Consider the following 13,051-nt stretch of genomic DNA (forward strand, 5'->3'; position numbering starts at 1 on the left):
TGTTGTGGTACTGGGGGTGGAACCCAGAGGCTTTCTACCTCCAGGCTATACTCCCAGACCTTTTTTATATTTTATTTGGAAACAGGGTCTCACTAAGTTGCTGAGAGCCTCACTAAGTAGCTGAGGCTGGCTTCGAACCTGTGTGATCCTCCTGTCTCAGCCTCCCAAGTGCTGGGATTACAAGCGTGCGCCACCACGCCCGGCCTATATTTTATTTGAAAACAGGGTCTCACTAAGTTGCTGAGAGCCTCACTAAGTAGCTGAGGCTGGCTTCGAACCTGTGTGATCCTCCTGTCTCAGCCTCCCAAGCTTTGGGATTACAAGAGTGTGCCACCACCCCCGGCATCTAGCCCTATTTTGTATTCTTTATTTTGAAACAGGTTCTCACTAAGTTGTGGAGGGCCTCAGTAAGTAGTTGAGGCTGGTCACGAACCTGTGATCCTCCTGTCTCAGCCTCCCAAGTACTGGGATTACAAGTGTGTGCTACCACACCTGGCTTTTTTCTTTGGTAATGGAGATTGAACCTTGGGCCATTCTACTCCCCAATCTACACCTCCAACCTTTTATTATCTATTCATTTTTTGTGGTGCTGAGGATTGAATCCAAGGGCATTCTACCTATCAGCTACACCCCAACCACCTCCCCCTTTTAGTTTTCTGTTTTTATTTATTTATTATTATTTATTTATTTATTGGTGGTACTGGGGGTGGAACCCAGAGGCTTTCTACCTTTGGGCTATACTCCCAGACCTATTTTCTATTTTATTTGGAAACAGGTTCTCACTAAATTGCTGAGAACCTCACTCAGTAGCTGAGGCTGGCTTCGAACCTGCGTGATCTTCTTGTCTCAGCCTCCCAAGCTCTGGGATTACAGGCTTGTGCCACCACTCCTGGCTTTAGTTTTCTTTTTTTTTTTTTTTGTGTGTGTGTGTGTGTGGGGGGGGGGTACTGGGTTCCTAGAAACCCTTCTACCTCCGTGCTACACTCTCAGACCTATTTTTTATACTTTTTTTATTTGGAAACAGGGTCTCTTAAGCGCGGCTGGCTTCGAACCTGCGTGATCCTCTTGTCTCTGCCTCCTAAGCCTGGGGATTATAAGCGTGTGCCCGGCGTTAGTTTTTTGTTTTTAAATAGAGTCTAGCTAGGTTGCTACAAGTCTCACCAAATTGCTCAAGCTGGCCTTGAACCTATGATTCTTTGGTCTCAGTTTCCCAAGTACTGGGATTATGGGTGTACACCACCATGCCTGGATCCTAATTTTAATTAATAATAAATGTTCTATTTCAAATAAGAAAATGCACATGAAAAATTTACCTGCATTGTTTTTGTTGTTGTTATTTCAGACCAAAACCTGGAGTGAATGAACTTGACGCTACATCCAGTTTCTCCTCAGAAGGGAGACTTTCCAAAGGACCCATGACTCTGTTTCCTGTGCCCTTGCCTTTCTTCCTCCTCCATAGCGATGTCTCGGTCCCGCCATGCCCGGCCTTCCAGACTAGTCAGGAAGGAAGATCTAAACAAAAAGAAAAACAGCCACGTGAAGAAGACATCCAAGCCAGCCAACAAAAATGTGACCTCAGTCAAGACTGTGAATCCTGGGAAATTAAAGCAGTTAATCCAAGAAAGAGATGTTAAGAAGAAAACAGATCCCAAGCCACCTGTGCCAGCCAGAAGCCTTCTGACAAGAGCCGGGGCTGCCCGCATGAATTTGGACAGCTCTGAGGTTCTTTTCCAGAACCCAGAGTCTTTAACTTGCAATGGGTTTACGATGGCTCTCCGGAGCACCTCCCTTAGCAGACGACTCTCTCAACCCCCAGTGGTCATAGCCAAACCCAAGAAAGTCCCACCTCCTAAGAGTTTGGAAAAGCAACAGCCTGAGTGTGATTATAAGGTTCTCGTTGATGGGGGAATCGAACACTCAGAAAGTGATCCCGTCCCAAAGCCAGATGCCCTAGAGCCGTCTGATACAGAGAATCTAATTAGTATACAAAGTACATGCTTAAGTAAAGGTGAGAGCCCGGACACCTCCCAGTCTCGGTCTCCAAGGGTGGAGGATTCCAAAACCACTGTCTCCACCCCCAGCATCCTTGAAGCAGAGACAGTCCTTTCTGGGCCACCTGGAGGGACACCCCGTGGTGGAGGACGGTTCTCAGAAGAGATTTCAAGTGATATCAGCGATTCCCCCAGCATGTTAGCTCAGGACACCGTGTGCGCGCCTTTGTCCCAAAGAGCAGCCCCTCAAGTTACCTCTGAAAGTAATCCTTCCATTCTGTTAGAAGACTTGGGTTCCCGGGTAGAATCTCTCACGCTGTCTGATTCTTACTTGGACCCCATCAAAAGTGAACCTAATTGCTTTACCACCTCCAGTTTTAATAAGGTTATACCTGAATTGGACCTCAGAAACTGCTTGTCTCTTGGTGGGTCTATCTATCCCTCCTCTCTAATAAGGTTCCTCTTGGCAGGCTCAGAACCTGAAACCCTTGGTGCTAAATCAGATCAAATGACTTTCAAATCTACCTTATATCAAGAGGAAGTTCCTGATACCACCTCTGTCCCAGGACAGACCTTCACTGCTATCCCAAATCCATGGGAATTTCCTGGTGCTAACCCTGTTCATGGTGCGGTCCTGGCTGAGGCCCCAGACCCACCAGAGATTCCTGGTGCTATTTCAGTCCAAGGAGAGGTCTTTGGTGCTATCCTAAACCAACAAAACATGAGTGTGGGTGCTGACCTTGGTCTGCCTACCTTCCTCCCTATTCCTCCAAGCCCAGTTGCTACCTATATTGCTCCTCCCAAATGGCCCGAGTCCCAGAGCACCGGCTCCTATGGGCTCGGGGTCCAGGGTGCTATGCAGACTTTGCCCTTGGGTTCAGGACACCCTCCTCCCTCCTCAAACTCGGAGTTGAGCTCCATACCTCCAGTCATAGCTGCAAGCAACATAGAAAATGAGAGGCAGGTTCATACAAGCTTTCTGCCAGCGAACACTCAGGGGTCCACATTCACCCCCGCCTCACCCGACGTTGCCCCACTCGCTCAGGCTGGTCCCAGCATCGCGGAAAGAGGGACCTCGCAGGTCAGCGTGACCAGCTTGGCTGAGGTTGTCAACGCCACAGCGGGACCTATGCCAGCGGCACTTGCCGGTACCATCTCTTCTTCCTATACAACCTTACTGCCAACTTTGGAAAAAAAGAAACGGAAGCGGTGTGGGGTCTGCGAGCCCTGCCAGCAGAAGACCAACTGCGGTGAATGTACTTACTGCAAGAATAGAAAGAACAGCCACCAGATCTGTAAGAAGAGGAAATGTGAGGTGCTGAAAAAGAAGCCGTCCGTCCTGGTACCTCCGGAGGTAGGTGAATCCTTGGGGGGGTGGGGGTGGGGGCTGCTCGCTTGTGTGACCTGTGCTCGGTCGGCCTCAGTCTTGACCTGCTGTTACTCTGGTGAAATCTTGCTTCGTCTATAAGAATTTGTAGAAAAACAAAGAAAACAAAAAAGAATCCCTGTGCCAACCTGAACAATGTCTTGGGCAGTGGTGTCTTAATGTACTTGTAGTATCTGTCCCAGAAAATGGGACCGTACTGTTTTTCCATTTTAAGAGTTGATAGACATCCAGGCATGGTGGCGAACACATGTAATCCTAGTACTTGAGAGGCTGATACAGGAGGATCACAGGTTCTCGGCCAGCCTCAGCTACTTTGTGAGGCCCTCTAGAACTTAGTGATACCCTGTTTCAAAAATAAAGAATATAGCTGGGCATGGTGGGTCATGATTGTAATCCCAGCATTTGGGAGGCCTCAGCTACTACTTAGTGAGGCCCTTTGCAACTCAGTGAGACTCTGTTTCAAAATAAAGAATAAAAAATAGGAAGCCGGGCGTGGTGGCGCACGCTTGTAATCCCAGCATTCAGGAGGCTGAGACCGGAGGATCGCGGTTCGCGGACAGCCTCAGCTACTTGGTGAGGCCCTCTGCAACCCAGTGAGGCCCTGTTTCAAAATAAAAAGAATAAAAAATTGGGCAGGGGGTGTGGCTCAGATGTCAAACGCCCCTGGTTCCATCCCCAGACCTGCAAAAAAATAAAAAATAAAAAGTTGTAAAAAAAAGGGCTGGGGGTGTAGCTCGGAGGTAAGAATGCTCCTGCGTTCTATCCCCAGTACCATCAAAAAAAAAAAAAAAAAAAAAAAAAATTAGGGAGCCAGGCTTGGTATAGGTTTGTAATCCCAGTTTTTGGGAGGCAGAGATAGGAGGATCCGGGTTTGTGGCCAGCCTCATCTGCTCAGTGAGGCCCTCTGCAACTTAGTGAGACCCTGTTTCAAAATAAAGAATATAAAATAGGGCTGGTTCAATCACACACACACACACACACACACACACACACACACACACAGAATTGATAGAGACAGAGAGAAATTGAGCCGAGCCTGTGGTGGGCACTTGTACTCTCAGTTCTTGGGAGGCTGAGACAGGAGGATTGCAGGTTTAAGGACCACCTCCATGGTGTATCAAGACTCTCAGCAAACTAGTGAGATCCTGCTTTTTTTGTTTTTGGTGGTACTGGGGGTGGAACCCAGGAGCTTTTCTACCTCCAGGATATACTACTCCCAGACCTATTTTATATTTTATTTGGAAACAGGGTCTCTGCCGAGAGCCTCACTAAGTAGCTGAGGCTGGCTTCGAACCTGTGCCATCCTCCTGTCTCAGCCTCCCAAGCGCTGGATTACAAGCACGCGCCACCATGCCCGGTTAAAGTTTCCACTTTTAAAAAAGTCAAACTGTCCACATCCCAAATCATGAAGCATTCATTGCCTTTGAGGAAAATAATACAGATTTCACTGTGACATTTAATGGGTAACTTTTAATTGTGCTCGGTATTTCATGGTAGTTGGGGGGAGTAAGTGAATAAGATTTGTAAAGCTTCAACATGATACAAACATTTGTTTTTACTAGTAGAGTTTATGAATCAAAGGTAGTAAAAGTTACTGGTTAATTTAGAATTTATTGACGATTTTATGGAGGGTAGCCAAAACTCAGACTGCTGCTTGTCAGACTTAAAACACCTGTCAGGTGTGGTATCTTTGGTTTTTTTTTTAGATTTTTTTTTGTTTATTTTGTCTACTATGAATGCAGATCCTGCAGAGCAGGTGGATTTCACAGTATTGTGATCCCAAAGGCGCATCCCTATCGTGCTTGGGAGATGGAGGCCGGAGGATTGTAGGTTTGAAACCAGCCTCAGCAACTTATTAAGGTGCTCAGCAATTCAGCAAGACCCTGTTTCCAAACAAAAACTAAGAGGCTTTGGAATGTAGCTTGGAGGTAGAATGCCCCTGGGTTCCATCTCCAGCAAAATACACACACATTAAAAGAAAAACATTTAAGTTGAGTGTGGTTGCGCACGCTTGTAATCCCCACACTTGGGAGGCGGAAACAGGAGGATGACTCAGGTTCGAAGCCAGCCGCGCTGGCTTAAGAGACCCTGTTTCCAAAAAAAAAAAAAAAAAAGTCTGGGAGTGTAGCCCGAAAGTAGAAGGGTTTCCAGGAACCCCAGTACCACCAAAAGAAAAAAGAAAAATATTTATTTTTATTTATTTATTTTTGCGGTAGTGGGATGGAGTCCAGGAGCATTCTACCTCTGAGCTATATCCCCAGCCGTAATTTTTTTTTTTTTTTTTTAATGTTTTTGGTGGTACTGGAGGTGGAACCCAGAGGCTTTCTACCTCCGGGCTATACTTCCAGACCCATTTTATATTTTATTTGGAAACAGGGTCTAACTTAAGTTGTGAGAGCCTCACTAAGTAGCTGAGGCTGGCTTTGAACCTATGTGATCCTCCTGTCTCAGCCTCCCAAGTGCTGGGATTAAAAGCATACGCCACCATGCCCGACTTAATTTTTAATTTTAAAACAGTCTTGCTGTCGGGTGTGGTGGCTGAGATAGGAGGATCGTGCAGGTTCAAAGCCAGCCTCAGCTGGCTTGAGAAACCCTGTTTCTAAAAAAAAAAAAAAAAAAAAAATTAGGTCTGAGAGTGTAGCCCTGAGGTAGAACACCAAGAAAACCAGTCTTGCTAAGTTCCTGAGGCTCTCACTAAGTTGCTGAGGCTGGGCTGGAACCTGTGCTTCTATCTCAGTCTCTCAAATACTTAGATTACAGGACTGTGCCACCATGCCCAGCCTTATTGTTTTGGGACAGGGTCTTTCAAAGGGTAGCAGGCTTGCCTTGAAATTTCCATCCTCCTGCTTCAGTATCCCAAGACTTGGGAATTGGGATGCACCACCATGCCTGGCTTGTTTCTGGTTGCTGTTTGTTTGTTTGTTTGTTTGTTTGTTTGTTTGTTTGTTTGTTTTGGTACTGGAGATAGAACCCAGAGGCCTTCTACCTCCAAAGTTCACCTTCAGGCCTATTTTATTATCTTCTTTTGAAACAGGGTCTCTCTAAACTACTGTGTGATCCTCCTGTCTCAGTCTCCCAAGCACTGGGATTACAAGCATGCCCCACCACACCCGCCCGGTTTATTTTTTCTATTTGAAACAGGGTGTAAGTTGCTGAGACTGGCCTCATAGCTGAGATTCTCCTGGCTCAGCCTCCCAAGTATTGCTATTGCAGGCATGTGCCACCACCCCCAGCTCTATTTTATCTCAAACAGGATCTTGCTATATTGGCTACATTGACCATAGAATTTTCAGCATGTATAAAAGCAAATAACACAGTTGTTTGTAGACTGCCTCTATATAGGGTATATTTGGTGGGGTCTTAATGAGGCTCTAGCCAGATGATTTTGGTATAGTATTATGCATTTAATTAGCATTAATTGAATGACTAGACAGAGCAGTTTGTGAGTAGATTTAGTTAAAGTGAAATAATCTCCCATATGGTAAATGTGGAGTTTTTTTCCCTAAAACACTACAGTTTGTTATATGTTTGATTGATTAACATATTTTAGATTACACTGTAAAATGCCAGGGGTCATTCTACCTCCAAGCTACAGCTCAGCCCTATTTTATTTTTATTTTGAAACAGGTTGATGAGAATTGCACTACTTCTTTCCTGAGGCTGTTCTTGAACCTAGAATCCTCCTGTTTTAGCCTCCCAAGTACTAGGATTATCAACCTGCACCACTATGCCCAGCTTTCACCCTATCTTCCTTCTTTATTTTTTTACCTGTGTTCTTTTATTTATTTATTTTGTGGTGCTGAGGTTGGAACCCAGGGGCATTGTACCTCCAAGCTACACCCCCCAGCGCTATTTTTTTAAGTCTTTTTTAAAATTTTTGAAACAGTCTCATTGAAGGGCCTCCCTAAGTAGCTGAGGCTGCCTGCCAGCCAGGAACCTCCTGGCCTCTGTTCTCCACCTTCGGAATGCTGGGATTACAAGCACCCAAGCCCGCTCCTTCCTTCCTTAAAAAATGTAAATTCAGCCGGGGCCTGGTGGCACATGCCTGTAATCCCCGAGTTTGGGAGGCTGAGACAGGAGGATCACACAGGTTCGAAGCCAGCCTCAGCTACTTAGTGAGGTTCTCAGCAACTTAGTGAGACCCTGTTTCCAAATAAAATATAAAATAGGTCTGGGAGTATAGCCTGGAGGTAGAAAGCCCCTGGGTTCCACCCCCAGTACCACCAAAAAAAAAAAAAAAAAAAAAAAAGTAAATTCAAGGGGCATTAGAATCCCAGTATTTAGGAGGCTGAAACTGAAGGTTCAAGGCCAGCCTAGTAAAGTATGTAGGCCTTCAGCAAATTAGTGAGACCCTGTTTCAAAGTAAAAATAAAACAGGGGTGGAAGTATAGCTCAGAGGTAGAATGCCCCTTGGTCCAATCATTATTACAAAAAACAATGCAAATTCCATTTGGAAAAATAGTGCTGCTTATTTAGGTTTTATTTGAAAAGCTAAAAGTTAAGACATACTGAATGACTGTGTGTGGGGGGGTACAGGGTGTGGAACGCTGGGATTTTTCTACCTCTGGGACTCCCAGATATTTTATTCTTTATTTGGGAACAGAGTCTCACTAAGTTGCTGAGGGCCTCACTAAGTAACTGAGGCTGGCTTTGGACCTGTGGGAACCTCCTGTCTTAGCCTCACAAGAGCTGGGATTACAAGTGTGCACCACCACATCTGGCTGAATGATTTAAAAAAAATTATTTTGTGTGTGGCACTGGGAATTGAGCCCAGAGGAATTCTATTTGGAACCTGGGTCTCACTAGGTTGTTGAGTCTCACTACTTGTTGATGGTGGCTTTGTTTTTTTTTGTTTGTTTGTTTTTTTGTTGTTGTTTTGTTTTGTTTTTTGGTGGTACTGGGGTTCCTGGAAGCCCTTCAACCTCCGGGCTACACTCCCAGACCTATTTTATATTTTTATTTGGAAACGGGGTCTCCTAAGCCAGTGTGTGCGCGGCTGGAACCAGCACGATCCTCCTGTCTCTGCCTCCCAAGTGCGGGGATTACAAAGGTGCGCCACCACGCCCTGCTTGATGGTGGCTTTGAATGTGAGATCCTCAGGTCTCAGCTTCCCAAGTACTGAGACCACCTGCACCAACACACCTGGGTGTACTGAGTGATTCAAATGAAGATTCTGGGTGTGGTGGCTCATGCTTATAATTCCTGCATCTGGGAGGCTGAGACCGGAGGATCATGGTTCAAGCACAGCCTCTACTTCTTAGGTGCTTTGCCACTCTGTGAGACCCTGTTTCTAAATAAAGAATAAAAAGCTGGAAGTAGTAACACAAGCTTGTAATCCCTGTGCTTGGGAGGCTGAGACTGGAGGATCGCGCAGGTTCAAAGCCAGCCTCAGCTGGCTTAAGAGACCCTGTTTCCAAATAAAATATAAAATAGGAGCCTGCCTTGAGGCATGACCAGTGCTGGGGCCTCCGAGGCCAGGATCGGAGCCTGCTGAGGGGTTAGGCCGGTGCTGGGGCCAGCGAGGCCGGCATCGGAGCCTGCCGTGAGGCAAGGCCGCTACTGGGGCCTCCGAGGCCAGGACAAGAGCCTGCCGAGGGGTTAGGCCGGTGCTGGGGCCAGCGAGGCTGGCATCGGAGCCTGCCGTGAGGCAAGGCCGGTACTGGGGCCTCCGAGGCCAGGATAAGAGCCTGCTGAGGGGTTAGGCCGGTGCTGGGGCCAGCGAGGCTGGCATCGGAGCCTGCCTTGATGCATGACCAGTGCTGGGGCCTCCAAATCCGGGATTGGAGCCTGCCAAGGGGTTAGGCCAGTGCTGGGGCCAGCGAGGCCGGCATCGGAGCCTGCCTTGAGGCAAGGCCGGTACTGGGGCCTCTGAGGCTGGGATCGGAGCCTGCCGAGGGGTTAGGCCGGTGCTGGGGCCAGTGAGGCCGGCATCGGAGCCTGCCTTGAGGCAAGGCCGGTACTGGGGCCTCTGAGGCCAGGATAAGAGCCTGTCGAGGGGTTAGGCCGGTGCTGGGGCCAGTGAGGCTGGCATCGGAGCCTGCCGTGAGGCATTACCAGTGTTGGGGCCTCCGAGGCCGGGATCGGAGCCTGCCGAGGGGTTAGGCTGGTGCTGGGTGTCAGTGAGGCCGGCATCGGAGCCTGCCTTGAGGCAAGGCCGGTACTGGGGCCTCCAAATCCGTGATCGGAGCCTGCCAAGGGGTTAGGCTGGTGCTGGGGCCAGCGAGGCCGGCATTGGAGCCTGCCTTGAGGCAAGGCCGATGCTGGGGCCAGCAAGGCCGGCATTGGAGCCTGCCGTGAGGCAAGGCCGGTGCTGAGGCCTCCGAGGCCGGGATTGGAGCCTGCCTTGAGGCAAGGCCGGTACTGGGGCCTCTGAGGCCAGGATAAGAGCCTGTCGCGGGGTTAGGCCGGTGCTGGGGCCAGTGAGGCTGGCATCGGAGCCTGCCGTGAGGCATTACCAGTGTTGGGGCCTCCGAGGCCGGGATCGGAGCCTGCCGAGGGGTTAGGCTGGTGCTGGGTGTCAGTGAGGCCGGCATCGGAGCCTGCCTTGAGGCAAGGCCGGTACTGGGGCCTCCAAATCCGTGATCGGAGCCTGCCAAGGGGTTAGGCTGGTGCTGGGGCCAGCGAGGCCGGCATCGGAGCCTGCCTTGAGGCAAGGCCGATGCTGGGGCCAGCAAGGCCGGCATTGGAGCCTGCCGTGAGGCAAGGCCGGTGCTGAGGCCTCCGAGGCCGGGATTGGAGCCTGCCTTGAGGCAAGGCCGGTACTGGGGCCTCCGAGGTCAGGATAAGAGCCTGCCGAGGGGTTAGGCCGGTGCTGGGGCCAGTGAGGCCAGCATTGGAGCCTGCCGTGAGGCAAGGCCGGTACTGGGACATCCGAGGCCGGGATAAGAGCCTGTCGAGGGGTTAGGCCAGTGCTGGGGCCAGCGAGGCCGGCATCGGAGCCTGCCGTGAGGCAAGGCCAGTACTGGGGCCTCCTAACCCGGGAACGGAACCTGCCGAGGGATTAGGCCGGTCCTGGGGCCAGCGAGGTCGGCACCGGAGCCTGCCGTGAGGCGAGGCCAGCATCGGAGCCTGCCGTGAGACATGGCCAGTGCTGGGGCCTCCTAACCCGGGAACGGAACCTGCCGAAGGATTAGGCTGGTCCTGGGGCCAGCGAGGCCGGCACCGGAGCCTGCCATGAGGCAAGGCTGGTACTGGGGCCTCTGAGCCCGGGATTGGAGCCTGCCGAGGGGTGAGGCCGATGCTGGGTCCAGCAAGGCCGGCATTGGAGCCTGCCGTGAGGCAAGGCCACTCCTGCGGCCTCCAAGGCCGGGACCGAAGCCAGCTTAGGGGTTAGACCGGTGCAGGGGCCAGCGAGACTAGACCTGGGGCCTCCCATGAGGCAAGGCCGCTGCTTGAGCCAGCGAGGTCTGGATCAGTCCACTGAGTAGCCAGGCCACTACTGGGACCGTCAAGAGTGGGATCGGTACTTGCAACGCAGCATGCACAGAGAAATATCGCAGAAAATATAAATCAGATGCTTCTCTTAATCAGCAATAACTAGGAGGAAAAGGGCAACAGGAAGAGGTTGAGCTATAGAAAGGGCCCTATAGTGAAGCAACTAACGTGACCAATCAGAGGGTATGTAATACTGGAGGACGGAGCCTCTTTAAAACGCAGGAGGTACATAAACAAATGTATCAAAGTAAATCACCAAAGAAGTGTGGGATGGAGGGAGGGGGAGGGAATGGGATGGGGGCTGGAGGAGGGCTAATTGGATGATGTGTGCTTGTATATCCTCTCAAGTCTTGTACTCCAATGTGATTGATATATGACTACAATGCACAAATTTAAAAAATAAATTAATTTAAAAAAAAAGAAATATTAGTCAAGTATGGTGGGGATATGAATAAACTTTGCCATTTCTGGGAAAAAAAATATATATTTTTTTACTTTTCAAAAAAAAAAATATATAAAATAGGTCTGGGAGTGTAGCCCGGAGGTAGAAGGCCCCTGGGTTCCATCCCCAGTACCACTCAAAAAAATAAAATAAAATAAAATAAAATAAAATAAAATAATAAAAATAAACAAATGAAGACACTGCCTGTCCCTTGTGATTTGGTTTGGTCTTTCCATGTGGTAGCTGTTAATTCCAAGGATGTATGTAATTCAGAATTGGTTGACATACTCCTGCTTTTTTTTTTTTTTTTTTTTTGGCGGTACTATGGATTGAGCCCAGGGGTATTCTACCTCCCAGTGACACCCCCAGCCCTATTTTTTTAAATTTTGAAACAGGGTCTCACTGAATTGCAAAGGGCCTCACTAAGTTGCTGAGGGTGTCCATGAACTGCGATCCTCCTTTCTCAGCCTCCCGAATGCTGGGATTACAAGCGTGTGCCACCATGCCCGGCTCTATTCCTGCTATTTTAGCTGAACCCTGTTGGAGGGAGTTGGGGTGGGCCTGGCCTAACTTGGTCATTACTGTCCTCAGTGTTCCCAAATGGCTGGCTTTCATCAGGCATATGTTGTTGTATGTGGCATATGGAACACATTTTTGCTACCAACTCCTTCAATTGGGGGCAGATGTTCTGTGTCCTTAAGTGTGCCTTTAAGGACTCTGTCACTGTGAAGCGTTCAGTAGCTCAGAGCTGGATCATATAGGAAAAGCTATATCATACAGTTGGTTCTAGTGTATGTGTGTGTATAAGGCCCTAGAAGCTCAAGAAAACCTTGCTGACTGTGTTGACTTCTGACCCTATGGTTTTTTATTTCTGGAAACTTAACCACTATGTCTTTACCATACTTTCCCATATTGTCCATGTCATCTTCTTTAGGAAGAAAAACGTGTGAAACTGGTCAGTATCTTCATCTAGCATCAGGATAATTCATGTTACACTTATATAATACCAAGTATCTAGCGTGACACGGGTTTATTTTTCTACAGAGTAAAACTCCAGATTAATTTATTCTTTGCGCTACTGGAGATTGAACCCAGGACTGTTTTACTTCCAAGCTATACCCCATCCCTTATGTTTTTGTTTGTTTGTTTGTTATTTGTTTTTGTCTTAGTGGGAATGAACACTGGGATATTCTATTTCTGAGCTATATCCCCAGCTCTGTTTTATTTAATTTTTTTGTTTTATAACAGGATCTTGGCCGGGCGTGGTGGTGCATGCTTATAATCCCAGTACTTGGAAGGCTGAGACAGGAGGATCACACAGGTTCGAAGCCAGCCTCAGATAATTAGTGAGGCTCTCAGCAACTTAGTGAGACCCTGCTTCCAAATAAAATAGAAAATAGGTCTGGGAGTGTAGCCTGAAGGTAGAAAGACACACAAAAGAAAGAAAGAAAGAAAGAAAGAAAGAAAGAAAGAAAGAAAGAAAGAAAGAAAGAAAGAAAGAAAGAAAGAAAGAAAGGGAGAAAGGGAGAAAGAAAAGGAAGGAAACAGGATATTGCTAGGTTGATAGTCTCACTATTTGCTGGGGTTGATCTTGAACCTGTAATACTACTGTGTCAGGTTCCCAAGTACTGGTTTTCCAGGCATACACCACCTTGCCAGGCTCTATTTTTGTTATCAACAAACTTCCACTGGGATGTTGAGAATCTTGCTGAATTGCTGAGGCTGCTCTCAGGCTTATGAACCTCCTGACTCGGCCTCGCAGTGATTGTAAGTGCATGCCACTAGGCCACCTTTTCA

The 13,051-nt window shown here is 48.4% G+C and overlaps 1 protein-coding gene across 1 annotated transcript in view; it reads left to right on the forward strand.

Annotated features, from left to right (window-relative positions):
- Window positions 1–1,461: 1,461 nt before the first annotated feature.
- The window catches only part of TET1 (tet methylcytosine dioxygenase 1), a gene marked incomplete at both ends in the record, with an annotated part of 121,136 nt that continues 109,546 nt past the window's right edge, over window positions 1,462–13,051 (forward strand). The window contains 1 exon segment of the mRNA XM_080695159.1: window positions 1,462–3,345. Within this exon segment, the coding sequence (XP_080551285.1) occupies window positions 1,462–3,345 (1,884 nt within the window).

This window comes from Muscardinus avellanarius (genome assembly GCF_963383645.1).
Source record: "Muscardinus avellanarius genome assembly, chromosome: 4".
NCBI lineage: Eukaryota > Metazoa > Chordata > Mammalia > Rodentia > Gliridae > Muscardinus > Muscardinus avellanarius.